Below are 15,480 nucleotides of genomic sequence, written 5' to 3'. Positions count from 1 at the left end.
GGTTACTTTGCCTGAGGGATGTAGGGATGTAGGGATGTGTTGGTTGTTTAGAGATGAGAGGATGGAAGATGTGACCCACTCGAACACTCCCTCAGGCTACTCTGAAACACACATTCACACACTATTTTTTTATGTGTCTGTCTTCTGTTTCTCAGAGAGGAAGATGGCAGAGAGCTCTAAGAAGGCAGCAACAAGGCCCAAACCACTGTCCATCTTGCGTTCAATGGAGGAGAAATATACAGCAGCAATGAAGAAGCTACAATTTGGTGAGTCTTGAACTACACATCTCTGCTAGTGCTCGACACATATGAGTTTTTACTGGCTGATAAGACTAGAGAGCTTATATAATATAATTGACTCTTTGAAGAAGCATTTTATTAAACATTTTACACAATATTTTTCCAAATAATTTAGAATATTTGAGGGATGCAAGGATATCGATACCATATTGGTTAACAACTTTTTTTTTAAGTCATCAGTTTCCTCTATTTTTATTTTTATTTTTAATTTTTTTTATTTACACATTTTCAATTACACAAACAGTGTAAAAATATAGACAGAAAAATACAAATAAAGACACACAAACTCAAATATAAATGAAATAAGTGGAATACACATTCCCTCCCTCAGAAAGAAACAAAATAGTATAGATAATATAAAAGTAAAATCTCTATTTTTAAATTTAGATTATCTTTGCCATCATCTAGCCTATTACTTAATTAAATTATTCTTTAAAACACTAATAATGTAGTTACACTGTTTACTGAAAATAAATATCAACTTAGCGGTATCAGCCAAAAGTTTACTATTGGTGCATTTGTTCAAATTAATATTTAACAACACATTAATATATTTATGGTTGTTTGATGTTGCTTAATGGTCACATTACATGCAGGTAAACAAAATATTCCCAAAAAATATATAATTTTAATTTAACATTCTTATGTTTTAATTAATTACTAGCTTTTCATTAACACCAAATGTATCACAAACCCTGATTTAAACCTTTTTTTACTTTTTATTTTTACATTTTTACCAAATAAATAGTCAGTGGATGGATGGAAATTGCTGTTTTCCCTTCAGCTGCTTTGTCCCCTTTAAGTGCACCAAATATTTGAAGGAGCACAATGCACCTGAATTGAAATGGGGAGGATTGTGTTATCTTGCTGGTAGAATGGCTTTTCTTGTTGTCATTTCACATCTGTCTTTGCTCTGATTGATGACAAGAGTTTTGTTCTGCCAAAAATGATTTAGCCCAACCTCAGACGAATGAGGTAATCTCAACTGACGTGACTGTTAACATGTCTGCACTGGCTCACACAGAACAGACCCTTCAGAATACACAGTATGCCTGTTTCTGGAGGAAATGTGATGAAACGTGAATCTGATCATATCTTTCAGACGTATTGCATTGTCATTGTGAATGCTGATAACCAACTGTCCATGTGTGGTCTCTTCCACAGACACATTTGAAATGGTGTGTGAGGATGAGGACTCTAAGCTGGTGTTTAAGGTGAACTACCATTACCTGTCTCAGGTGAAGAACGCCAGCGATGCCAACAGTGCCGCCCGTGCTCGACGATTAGCACAGGAGGCGGTCACGCTCTCCACCTCCCTCCCTCTCTCCTCCTCCTCCAGTGTGTTTGTCCGCTGCGATGAAGAACGCCTCGACATCATGAAGGTATGGATAGACACCCTCGGCCCATCCACTGACACTCTTATATTTAAAAAAAGAGATTGTTGTTGATTCGAAAAACAGATCGATTTAGGCCACATCAGCATCTTAAATTAGGTTAAAAGCACCAATTGTGGACCAGAATATATCTCATATAGACGGGTAAGATTTATTCCAGAAGCATTCATGCAATCAACTACATTATTAGCAGCGATGTCAGATTTGTAAACGAATCATGCTTTTATACTGGTTATTTTTGATGATTCTGTCAAACTGATTCACAGAGCATTTGTTGATCACTAAAACTCTGTGGAGGAATTATAAAAAAAATTACTCAATATATGCAAAATGCAGATGGATGAGCATGATTAATGGCATCATATTTAATAAGTCAATTTCAAATATTTATTGGGCATAATAATATTTTTATTATATATACATAAATGAAAAATAAGTGTGTGTGAATATAAACTTGATTTATAATTCATATAAATTATACATTTCTTTATATTCATTTTTTAATTTAAAACAAGTTAATATTCAAATAATGTGAATTGGTTAATTGCACAATTAAATTAATAAAATTAAAGAATCGGATATGTCAGTGCTTATTATGAGAGCAGACTCAAGCCCTGCTGTTTACTGTGGGTCAACATGAACCTTTCGATCTCTGCTGCATGATAAAACAACCGCAATGAATCCCAGCAGTCACTTGCTTGTCTCACTGTCCTGTGGTCTCTTACACACACACTTAAGAGTGCACATACTCTTCCTAATGACATTTGAGATGTGTTTTTGACCCTGGCTGCTTTTTAAGTGTGTAAATGTCAATTTGTCTGGCTTGAGCTCGGACAGGACAGGCCAGACCACAAGCGGAGCCCCAGTCAGACTGGTCACTCACTGCTCTGTCTGTTTACACTGACCCCTAACAGCGGGCCAGGCCTCCTCCACACTTCATACAATCGTAATGGACATTAACAGTAAACTGAGCTTTGTGAGCTGTATGAGCACAGCTTTGTGTGTGTGTTTAGTGTTGCGTTTGAATGGTCATGTCAAAACAGTCTTTACGCCTGAGTGCAGCTCCACCGCCTGCAGTGGAGAGAGATTTACTGGATGGCATACAAGTCCTCCGATCTGCCTCTCTCTGACTCACGTCTCTGCCTGTATCTGTTCATACTCCCTAGCTCTCTCTCTACAAACATGGTTTAGACACGCACAATCATTCCTGTGCTGTTCAACACAATGCTTTCATGTTAATTTTTGTCACCTTTGAATGATTGGAGGCTTGCCGTTTTAATGGCTGTTTTCCTGCTTTTTCTTTCAGGTGTTGATAACAGGGCCCGCAGACACACCATATGCCAACGGCTGTTTTGAATTTGATGTCTACTTCCCTCAAGATTACCCAAACTCCCCTCCTCTTGTTAATCTGGAGACCACTGGTGGCCACAGCGTCCGCTTCAATCCAAACCTCTACAATGATGGAAAGGTTAGTGTTTTCTTCCTGTTTTCTCAGATTTTTCAGTGGCCAGTACCGATAAATAGACTGTAGGTTGTAAATATGAAAATAATGTTATTATATTGTTATTTTTATAAGTGTTTTTTTATATATATTTTTTTACAGCTCATGGCGATAATGTCAAAAATGTCTGAATATTGAATGAATGGAAATACAAAAATATTCTTATTTTATTTTTATTTTTTATTATTAGATTTTTACAAAAAAATTATTTTACTGCCAATGGCAATAATCTAAAAAATATAGACCGATTTATTTGCCTGTTTGATTTATAACTGTCAATCCCTAATAAGCTTCCTCCTCTGACTTGTAATCATTGTTTAGTTTAACCATACATTTTTGTCTTCTCTTCATCTCCACCTGCTGTCATCCCTTCGGTAACAACCAGGTGTGTTTAAGTATCCTGAACACCTGGCACGGGCGTCCCGAGGAGAAATGGAACCCTCAGACCTCTAGCTTTCTACAGGTGAGCCAAATCCCGTTCGTTTGTAGTTTCTCTTTCTTAAATAATCAGTTTTTTAAAGCTGTCCTTGACTCTCCTGTTCATGCTCATTAGTAAGGAAGGATTTCACTTCTGATACTGATACCGTGACTGCACAAGTGAGGATGATTATTTTCGGTAGTTCTGAAGCAGTGGAATGCCGGAGAGAACAGCTCTCATTTTTACTTTTCTTTGAGAGCATTTAGTCTTATCACCTACACATCGACCATTAAGCATTTACAACATTCCCATCCTGGCTTCCCTACAGTAATTATCTGCCCACATCTCAACCCCTCCTCCCTCCCTCCCTTCCTCCCTCCATCATACCTCTCTAAATAATAGGCAGGGGAGCTGTTTCACCCTGTAATATTGATCTGATCAGGCTCTGCTCCTCTCTCTTCTCTCGCTTGTGCACATGTACTGCTGCCAGCAGTTCATAGAAATGTCTCCATTGATTAGTGCTACAGTTAGTGTCCAGCCGATCAATAAATGGAAATCGGGCACTGGGACAGTAGTGCTTTGGTCACAGAGAGCTGTGTGTTCTTCACCTTTTCACCTGACCTGTGGGTCTTTCCACCTTGGATTTATAACACGTGTGTGTCTGTCTATTTTAGGTGCTGGTATCAATCCAGTCTCTGATCCTGGTGGCTGAGCCATACTTCAACGAACCAGGTTACGAGCGTTCCCGGGGCACGCCAAGTGGATCGCAGAGTTCCAGAGAGTACGACGGAAACATCCGGCAGGCTACCGTCAAGTGGGCCATGCTAGAACAGATCCGCAACCCTTCACCCTGCTTTAAAGAGGTTAGATATCATTCATCACAAACACTTATCGGCTCTTGAAAGGGTACCCGAGGTTCATGCATGCACATAAACATGCGATATTTGGAGAAAATATTTGGGGGGGGAAATTCGATATAATACAATATTTATTATATACATATTAATAATTTGTGTATGTGTGTGTATATACACGCGCACACACACACATACATACTTTACATGTATATGTTATATACAGTACTATTCAAAAGTTTAGGGTCTCTTGAAAAATTTTTTTCAAATAAATGCTGTTCTTTGCTACAGGAATAAATAACATTTTTAAATATATTTAAATAGAAAACTATTATTTTTAAATTGTAATAATATTTTACAAATACTACTTTAAATTACTTTTTTCCTACATCAATCTACCCTCCATACTCTAATGACAAAGCAAAAAAACTGACTTGGGACAACTTTGCAAATTTATTAAAAATAAAAAACTTAAATAATTACATTGCATGAGTACCCTTTCCTGAGACACTTGGAATTTAGCTCAAGAGCATTCCAATTTCGCTTGTAGATGTTAATACACTTTGAGTGGAGTTAACCTGTGGCAAATTCAATTGAATGGACCTGATTTGGAAAGGCACACGCCTCTCAATAAAAGGTCCAACATCTGAAAATGCATATCAGAGCAAAAACCAAGCCATGAGGTCAAAAGAACTGCATGTAGAGCTCAGAGACAGGATTGTGTCAGGATACACCTTTATTGAAGGTTCACAGAAGCATGTAGCCTCCATAATCCTTAATAGAAGAAGTTTGGAACAACCAGGACTCTTCCTAGAGCTGACCTCCTGGCCAAATGGAGCAATCGATGGAGATTTTTTTTTGGTTAGAGTGGTGACCAAGAAGCTGAGCTCATATATGGATATGGGAGAAATTTACAGAAGGACAAACATTGCTGCAACACTCAGCTTTTCTGGGCTTTATGGCAGAGTGGCCAGACTCAAGCCTCCCCTTAGTGAAGACACATGAAAACCCACTTGGAATTTGCAAAAAAAAAGCGCACCTAAAGGACTCCCTCACACTGTGAGAAACAAGATTCTCTGGTCTGATGAACCTCTAGTTCCAAGCATCATGTATGGAGGAAACCAGACACTGCTCATCATCAGTAAGGTGTGGTGGTGGCAGCAGCATCATGCTGTGGGTAGTGTTTTTCAGCAGCAGGGAGTGGAGGATTCGTCAGGGTAGAAGGAAAGCTCAACACAGCAGTAATGCATCATTCAAAACTGTAAAGGGTTTACTTTTGTGTACACTCACAATAACAACAAAACGTGCTTTTGTAAAAAAAAAAAAAAAAAAAGGTGCTTTCTCCCATCTCGGTCTCCCTGAACTCTGTGATAGGCTACTTGCCTCACAGACATGAAACATATATCTATTTACAGTGTATTTGTATATATATGTGTGTGTGTGTGTGTGTATGTATATATGTATATATGTATATGTATATATGTATATATATATATATATATATATATATATATATATATATGAAGAGTTCAGATGCAAAAGCCTCTAAATGCCATCAGAAATTTTCTTATAGAATGATCATTTTTATCAAGCTCGTATATTTAAATTCAATAATTTCACTCAAATGGCAATGAAGATTACCTATTAATTGTCATTCAAGCTTGATAAAAATGATCAAGTGTGACACACACACACACACACACTTTGTTACAGCCTTATCCCAAAATGGATTAAATTTGGTTTCCTCAATTCTACAAATAGCCCATAATGAGAGCATGAGCATTCTGTCCGATAACATCTCCAAAATGTTAAATACCCTTTGACTAGTAACCAAAAGTCCAAATCATAGTCTCTGCTGCACCAATTTAACTGATATAAATACTAGTGTAGAACATTGCATAGAAACCGTGTCTATTCCTCGTTTAGTGAGATCAAATAATAAATCTACTGCAGGATCTAGGAAAAATCTAATTGTTATTAAAACAGAAAATGTTGCTATTAGTAAACAAAAACTATTTCTAAAGCTAGGTCTTCTAAACATTAGATCACTCACACCTAAGGCAGTTATTGTAAATGAAATAGTCACAGATAATAGCTTCGATGTACTTTGCCTTACTGAAACCTGGCTTAAACCAAATGATTATTTGGGTATTAATGAGTCTACTCCTCCTGGATACTGTTATAAGCATGAGCCCCGTCTGATTGGTCGTGGCGGCGGTGTTGCAACCATCTATAGAGATATTCTCAATGTTACTCAGAAAACAGGTTATAAGTTTAATTCGTTTGAAGTACTTGTACTAAATGTTACGCTCTTAGATGTTAGAAAAACATCCCTATTATCTCTAGCCTTGGCTACCGTATATAGACCGCCAGGGCCTTACGCTGATTTCCTAAAAGAGTTTGCAGATTTTTCTCTCAGACCTATTAGTCAATGTCGATAAAGCATTAATTGTTGGAGATTTTAACATACACAGAGATAATCCAAATGATGCGTTAGGGGCTGCGTTTACAGATTTATTAAATTCATTTGGAGTCAAGCAAAACGTCACCGGACCAACTCATCTTCTTAATCATACACAAAGTGATGATGTCACTGACCATTATATGGTAACTTGCATATTACGTACTGCTGTAATATGTCACGCGGCGCCTCGTTATCAACCAGGCAGAACAATCCTCCCATCCACCATAGATAATTTCTCAAATTGCTTATCTAATCTGTCTCAGCTGCTGCCTGAACCCAAACAAACAGATGAACTAGAAGAACTAACTAGCACTATGAGCACCATTCTCTCTAGAACATTGGATGTGGTTGCACCTATTAAATTAAAAAAGGTCAGAGAGAAAAATAAAGCACCATGGTACAACAATACTACGCATGTTTTAAAGAGAGAAACCCGTATTTTAGAGCGTAAATGGAAACAAACTAATTTAGAGGTCTTTAGAATCGCGTGGAAAGACAGTATGTCACGTTAACTAATAGAAAATAACCAAAACAATCCAAGGTTTTTATTTAACACCGTGGCTAGACTAACAAATCACCCGAACAAAATATCCCGTTACAGTTCAGTAGTAATGATTTCATGAACTTCTTCACTGAGAAAATAGAAAGCATCAGAACCACAATTGTAAACGTTCAATCTTCAATCGCGCCTTATAATTCAGCCTCAATTATCACCCCGCAAGAACAATTACAGTGCTTTACAACTATAGAACAAAAAGAGTTAAATAAACGTATCACTTCATCTAAAACAACAACATGTTTATTATATCCTATACCAACTAAACTACTGAAAGAAGTGTTACCTGTAGTGGAAGAGCCTCTCCTCAATATTATTAACTCGTCTTTATCTTTACGTCATGTTACAAGAACATTTAAACTGGCAGTTATAAAACCACTCATTAAGAAACCACAATTAGATCATAATAACCTAGCAAACTATAGACCCATTTCAAATATTCCATTTATGTCTAAAATATTAGAAAAAGTGGTGTCCGCTCAACTGGTCTCTTTCTTGCAAGAAAATGATATCTATGAAAGTTTCAGTCTGGATTCAGACCGCATCATAGCACTGAAACTGCGCTCGTTAAAATCACAAATGATTTACTTTTAGCTTCTGACCAAGGCTGTATCTCAATACTAGTTTTACTTGATCTTAGTGCTGCGTTCGATACTATACTGTAGATCACACAATACTCTTAGATCGACTACAAAATTATACTGGTGTTCAAGGACAAGCATTAAGCTGGTTCAAATCAAACTTATCTGACCGCTACCATTTTGTCTATTTAAATGGAGAAAAATCGATCATAACTCCAGTAAACTATGGAGTGCCGCAGGGATCTGTGTTAGGCCCTCTGTTATTCTCAATATATATGATGCCACTTGGAAATATTATAAGGAAACATGGAATTAGTTTCCATTGTTATGCTGATGACACTCAAATATATATTTCATCACGGCCGGATGAAAACGCAAAATTTTCCAAATTGACAGAGTGTGTTAAAGATATAAAAGATTGGATGATGCGTAATTTTCTTTTATTAAATCCAGACAAGACAGAGGTAATACTTATCGGTTCAAAAAAACGCCCACAAAACCTCGCACAATACAACTTTAACATCGTAGGATGTCCTGTTACTTTATCCTCTACAGTAAAAGACCTGGGTGTTATACTCGATTGCAACCTGTCTTTTGAAAATCATATTTCATATGTTACAAAAACAGCCTTTTTCCACCTTAGAAACATTGCTAAGCTACGTAATATGCTATCAGTTTCTGATACAGAAAAGTTAGTTCATGCATTCATGACCTCGAGACTGGATTACTGTAATGCTTTATTAGCTGGTTGTCCTGCATCCTCAATAAACAAGCTACAGTTAGTCCAAAATGCCGCCGCTAGAGTTCTTACGAGATCAAGAAAATATGATCATATAACACCAATTTTATCATCACTGCATTGGTTACCTATAAAGTTCCGTATTAATTACAAGGTATTGCTACTGACTTATAAAGATAACATTGATAATAATAATAATAAATGTTTCTTGAGCATCAAATCATCATATTAGAATGATTTCTGAAGGATCATGTGACACTGAAGACTGGAGTAATGATGCTGAAAATTCAGCTTTGATCACAGGAATAAATTACAGTTTAAAATATATTAAAATAGAAAACAGTAATTTAAAATTGTCATAATATTTCACAATATTAATGGGTTTTTTTTATTATTGTTTTTTATCAAATAAATGATGCCTTGGTGAGCAGAATATACTTTTTTTTTTAAACATTAAAAAAATCTTACTGACCCAAAACTTTTGAACGGTAGTGTGTGTGTGTGTGTATATATATATATATATATACAGTATATGCCTGAGGTGATTTTTGTCCACTGTGTGTCAGCAGCACATTTTGAGTTGTCCGATCTTTTTTTTTTTTATCACTTTTAGATAGATAATGATGTTCTCCACCCTCTCATCTTCTCCCCTCTTTGTTTTGATTTCCTTTTGTCCTTGATATGGCCCCCACCACCAGATAGCAATCATCCATATGCTCAGTGAAAAGAGAGAGAGGAGAAAGTATATGAGTGTGTATTTTGTGAGTGTTTACTCTCTCAGACTGTCATATAGTTGAAAAATCAGTAGCCAGATCAGACTACGTGAAATCACACCACACACTGGCATTATCCGTCTATGTCATCTTAGGTCTAGTATGGGTATTTCAGCTGGTATTTGTTAGTTTGATGGCATGCCTAACGGCTGCTTCGCCACCTCAGGCAGTTATGTGGCTGGTACATTACCTCTGTATCCCACAGTGGACACTAAACAGGCTGTTGCCATGGCAACCAGAGCATTGTTCGGAGGGATAAAGGGCCGTGGGGCTGTCGTTTGGCCAGAACCGAGCCAGGCTGGGCATCGACTGCTATAACACAGAAGCTCGTATAGGACTTATACTTACTGATGAATTATGTATTGGCCCAGACAGAATATGCATAATTATGTGAAATGGATTTAAATCTCATATTAGTTACTGAATATATAATGAATCTAGGCAAAATGTTTAATAAACAAACATGCATGGAGCTGAGGATGTATAAAATGTGTAGACTGTTTGAAGACTCCATGGGCCTGAATGTAAGGTATTGAGGGCAGGTTGAATCATGGGAGCTTTAGTGTAGAGCTTTTTGTGTTGAGAAAGGATCTCAAAACCTAGGTAATTGCCTACTACTAGGCTTGCTGCGAGTGTTACTGGTGTTACACAGTGTTCAGCCGCACACCTATTACATCACTTGCCCACCGTGGCATCGCCCCCATCATCGTTTTGAAATGTAAAAGCGCCTATTTAGCCATATTAAACCCAGTGCTAATAGGGAACCTGCAAACATTGAGGCAATCTGTAAACTTTGCCTGACGAAGGTGGTATCCGGAGGTAACAGGTAAAGTTCTGTTTAATATAAGGCAGTTAGTCATTGTACTGTTTTGTCGTTGTGGTTTTCATTAATAATAATAAGAACCCACCATTCAAGTAATTGCCGCCCCCAAATTGCTGCTAATTCGTAAAATGCGCACAGTCGCTCGGCCATTCATGCGAGATTTAAAAGCGAGGTGGAACAGAGAGAAACTCCAACGGTGTTGTCACGCGTCGGTTAACCGCTGGGTAAATTTCCTCACCGTCACATCCCTACCTTCATGTGGCAGCATCCTTACAGAAGATAGAACCTCATTAATGAAACTCCACTCATAGTCGATTCCGATAGTTTAGAGTTTTCCATTAGCCTGTTGTAGGTACAATGCAGCGCAAGCAATTGTAAAATCGTTAATTTAAATTTTTTTTAATTACCAATTTTATAAATACCAGTTATACTAAAATACCAATTTTTTGTGTTGAATGAATTTGAAGTATTTAAAATCAGCATTTGCAGGCACAAATATGTAGCACGCAAATTTTGGCTAAAATAATAAAAAATTTAAACACTTGTGTGGAATGAATTTTAATTATTTAAAATCAACATTTCTATTGCTGCTTCTACCATTGGACTATATTAAACTGTTTTGGAGTGTAGTACGTTCACACACAAAAAAAAAAAAAAAAAAAAGCTGTATCTCACACACACACACACACACACACACACACACACACACACACACACACAAAAAAAGCCAGTCATGCATGGTAATAAATAGTTGGGCTGCTGACGTCAGAAGAGGGAGAGGAAACACACACTCGCTCCTGCACAACAACCTTACACCGTAACTACGCTCATGTTCATTTTCTTTTAAATGGCATTTCTGTTTCTAACCCCTCTCTCTCTCTCTCTCTCTCTCTCTCTCTCTCTCTCTCTCTCTCTCTTTCCAATATCATTACACATGTTCTAGGAACTGAATGAATATGAAACAAACGCAATATCATGGGAGAGGCTGTAACAGTCACATGTCTGGGTGGTTGACCTTTGTGTTTTTGAGAGAAAGATAGATTTATGAAGGATGGATGGATGAAGCGAGACAGCAAAAGAGAGAGAGATATAAGGCCGGTGAGGTTGAGCTCAGAGCCAGCGAGTAATGTGCAGTGGCAGCCGGGGTTTCCATGGCAACACTGGCAAGACCATCGATCACATGCACTCATTCCTGAATCCGTCTCGCCTGCGCTCGGTCTTTTCCCCCCAGAAGTTTGATCCGAACAGCGTCTCGCTTTTACAAGCAGGTTAAAGTGCACGTCTTAATCCTGGGAGAGACTGTGTGTGTTAGTGAAGACACAACAGGTGGATTTTGCAGAAGCTGTTTATAAGGCTGTTTTCCCACTAGAGCTTTTGGTGTGGATTCAAGAGTATTCTGCGTTTGTTCAGTTGGTGTGTGTAACCTGTTTTTTTAATGAATCTTGTTATTTACAGTTAAAAATCAAATGGCATCAAGGTTTTTCAGACATGGATGGTATTTTGCTTATTGTATAGTTTTTAGTACTCATTACTAATATGAAGATTTATATTATGTTTTGAGAATCACACAATGCATACATTTTTGTTAAAACATTACATCTTTATTCTCAAAAAAATAAAAAATGTATTTCCATAATATTACAACTTTGTTCAGAAAACAAAAAAATTGTTCTCAAAACATTTTGATTTTATTCTAAGAAGATTAGAAATGTTAACTTTATTCTTGTAACATTATAACTTTATTCTCAAAACATTGATTTGATACTAAAATCATAAAAAAAATCCAAATCATTGCAAATTAATTTTGATAATGTTATGACTTTATTCTGAGTTTTAAGTTTTTCTCAAAGCATTTCTCAAACTTTTTTTTTGCAAACCATGACTTTATTCTCATAACATTAATTTTTTTTCTCAAAACAGTACAAAGTTGTTCTCGTAGCATTATGACTTTATTCCCATAACCATTACAACTTTATTTTTTAAACATTATACATTTATTCTCAAAACATAATTTGTTCAAATTTGTTCACGTAGAATTCCGGCTTTCTCAAAACATTTAAGACATTTTTGCCAAACAAATCTATTCTTGTAACATTACGACTTTATTCTTGAAACATTTATATATTTATTCTCAAAACATTACAAATTTATTCTCATAACATTGACTTTCTCAAACATCTTTTTTTTCCTCATAACATAACTTTTTTTTCTTGTACCATTACAATTTTAATCTCATAGCCCCACAACTGTATTCTTGCCATTTTGACTTTATTCTCAAAAAGTTGCATTAATATTGTAATGTTATGACTTTTGTTCTTGAAATGACACAAAATGAAAAGTTTATGAATTGTTTAGATCCTAATTCTGTTTAATACTTTAAAATGAACTAATAGCGACTATCATAACACATGGTGCGTTCAAGTCATCTTGTAAAGATCGTATTTAAAAGTTGAGCGCAAATGAATGCCACCACAATATCGTAAATACGAGTGGGGAGGTCGGGATTTTCTTTAATCCCAGATCTTTACGAGTTGGGCTCGTGTCAGTGAGAAACATGGCGGAAAATCAATACTTAAAGGTATTTATTTAGCTGTGATATTGTCAGGCTTTTCTATTTACAGCGAAGTAAGCTAATTGCCTGCACAGAATATGATGGCATTATAATATAACAATGTAATAGCTTATGTAATGATAAAGTTTAGCTTCATAAATTAACTAAAAACATAAAAAAGCCTATGCTTTAAAAAAAATCAAAGCACACCTGATGCACATATCTTTGTTCTTCATTTTCTAGAACTAGAGTTTAAGAACCTTACTGTATTTTTGTGAGATTAATTAAGAGAAAGTACACCACCATCTTAACTCAGACGAAAGTGACTTGAACGCACCTGCCGTCGTAAACACGACTTCCCACCTCGTAAGTACAAACTTCCCAGGAGGACTTGAACGCACCAACAGGTGGTACAGTGGAAATCCTTTTCAGGTGGTACAAAGTTTGTTGTTGCTGTTTTAATCAACCTAAGAACCACTCCCGGTGTCTGGGGAAGCGACTCTGATTCTGTTAAATCAGGGTGTTGTGACTGATATTAACAACTCCTCACGTCTGCAGTTAATACACCGTCACTCTGTATGACGTGTTTAGAAAACAAAGTGAGATGGAGAGGAGGAATATTTAGGAGACGCAGAATGAACGAGTGAGTCAGCTCTCGCCTTTGGACAGATTCGGAGGAAGTGTGTGTGTGTCTGTGTGAGCACAGAGTTCTTCTCTTTCCTGCCTATGGTCTTTGTTACCGAAAAGGTCACTTAGTTTGTTCGTATTAACATGCGCGGACAGGCAGTGACTGCTGGTTATCTGTGTGGTGCGATCGGTCATCTGGTCTTTATGAATCCGATAGGTCACTGGAGTCTCAATCTGAAGATCAGCAGATGGTTTTCTAGTGCTAGTAAAATTGAATATGAGGTTTGCGTTTGATTTATGGGCTCTATGGGAACTGATATACAATTCTCTTTTCCAAGAACACTGATAATGTGTTTTTTAACACTAACCGTGTGTGTATGCGTGCAGGTGATCCATCGGCACTTCTATATGAAGCGAGCGGAGATCATGGCGCAGTGCGAGGGCTGGATCTGTGATATTCAGCAGTACAGCAGCGATAAGAGAGTCGGCCGAACCATGTCTCATCACGCAGCTGCGCTAAAGGTACAACACTGTCATATCAATGTAAATTGTGTCATTTGTTGTCTTCTGGAAACTGATTCCATGTGTTTTTTGCAGAGGCACACAGCTCAGCTCAGAGAGGAGTTGTTGAAACTTCCCTGTCCTGATGGCCTGGAGCCGGATGGGGAGGAGTTTTCCGAGAAAAGCGCCTCGCTCATGGTGAAAGAGCTGCCCGGTCAGGACGCAGAGAAGCAGACGGACAGCCCAGACGCCCACTGTAGCGACGGCCAGCTATGATCCCCCTCTCCCCCTGAAGCCCCGCCCACCGCCTTTGACTATCCATTGATATTGAAAAAAGACTGGATGGCTTTGGTGATTTAAGCCATCTTTTTGTCAATATTTGTATGTAAGAATCTAATTATGTAATAGCATAAAAAGAGAGGACAGACAAAACCAAGAAAATACGAGGAAATGAATCCGCTAACACCCACCGACACAAGACGAACCGCTGAAATCTATGCTGCGCCCTGAAGAAAACAAAAGAGATGAGAAAAGATCTTTTTATTTACTTGTAAAAGAGTATACAATTTTTTTGTGCTTTTTTTTCCTTTTTTTCCCAAATTGTTAAATAACCACTGATTGATATGTTATTAAACTTGTTTATGTAAACAAAATGAAAGATGAAATCACAGTATATATAAGGGAACTGCCTTTAGTGGAGAATGTTTACCAAATGTTTTGTTAATTTTTTTTTTTTCTTTATTTTGGACTGTTAGTGCAAGGACAGTTTGTACGTGAGAATATACTGGTCATTCTTTAAGCAAACTATTTAAAAGAAAAATGTAACACGCTCCCATACCCACTCTTGAGTTCCCACAATCCTCTGGTGACCCTCTGACAGTGCTTTTGGTTTCTACAGACTTGTGTACACTTCAATAATAAAGCCTGAATCGGACGTTCCTGGATGCTCGTTCAGGCTGATCAATAGCACGTTTTATTTTTGCCCTCTCTCTGCTTTTAAGTGCAAGTTTAATAAATGCAACCTGTTTTACTTTGCTTGGATATACTAATTAATGTGGTTCTGTAGATTGTGGTGAGTGTTTGTGCATGTGTAAGCAGAATTCACTTTTATTTTCTCACTTTCTGAGTTATAATGGAGGCTGAGCGATGATCAGTTTTAAAAATCACTGTCAGCTTACAAGAGTAGAAGTTTTTAAAAATGTACTAGACAATAAGACTAATTAAACATCTGAAGTATGCAAACAGTGCATGTGCACATTCTACGAATACGGAGGCCTTGACCTTCTTGACTATATCCAACAGAATCAGAGTATTCCATAATTGTATTAAATGGATATTCAAAGTACTGTAGTGAAATTCACTTTAAAAATTCTGCACTCATACCAGTTACCAGAAGATT

The 15,480-nt window shown here is 37.1% G+C and overlaps 1 protein-coding gene across 12 annotated transcripts in view; it reads left to right on the top strand.

Annotated features, from left to right (window-relative positions):
- Positions 1 to 15,116, top strand: part of birc6 (baculoviral IAP repeat containing 6) — a gene marked incomplete at its 3' end in the record, with an annotated part of 100,754 nt that extends 85,638 nt beyond the window's left edge. For 11 of the 12 annotated variants that reach the window (XM_082143011.1, XM_082143010.1, XM_082143009.1 and 8 more), the window contains 7 exons: positions 156 to 266; positions 1,464 to 1,681; positions 3,000 to 3,161; positions 3,580 to 3,657; positions 4,287 to 4,475; positions 13,968 to 14,102; positions 14,178 to 15,116. In XM_082143011.1, the coding sequence (XP_081999137.1) occupies positions 156 to 266; positions 1,464 to 1,681; positions 3,000 to 3,161; positions 3,580 to 3,657; positions 4,287 to 4,475; positions 13,968 to 14,102; positions 14,178 to 14,357 (1,073 nt within the window). The remainder of the gene's footprint in view (positions 1 to 155; positions 267 to 1,463; positions 1,682 to 2,999; positions 3,162 to 3,579; positions 3,658 to 4,286; positions 4,476 to 13,967; positions 14,103 to 14,177) is intronic. The other variant, XM_082143007.1, reaches the window with a different exon arrangement.
- Positions 15,117 to 15,480: the final 364 nt, after the last annotated feature.

Source organism: Leuciscus leuciscus (genome assembly GCF_965113295.1).
Source record: "Leuciscus leuciscus genome assembly, chromosome: 17".
Classification (NCBI taxonomy): domain Eukaryota; kingdom Metazoa; phylum Chordata; class Actinopteri; order Cypriniformes; family Leuciscidae; genus Leuciscus; species Leuciscus leuciscus.
The sequence above is the reverse complement of the archived record's forward strand: the minus strand, read 5'-3'. Positions and strand labels throughout refer to the sequence as shown.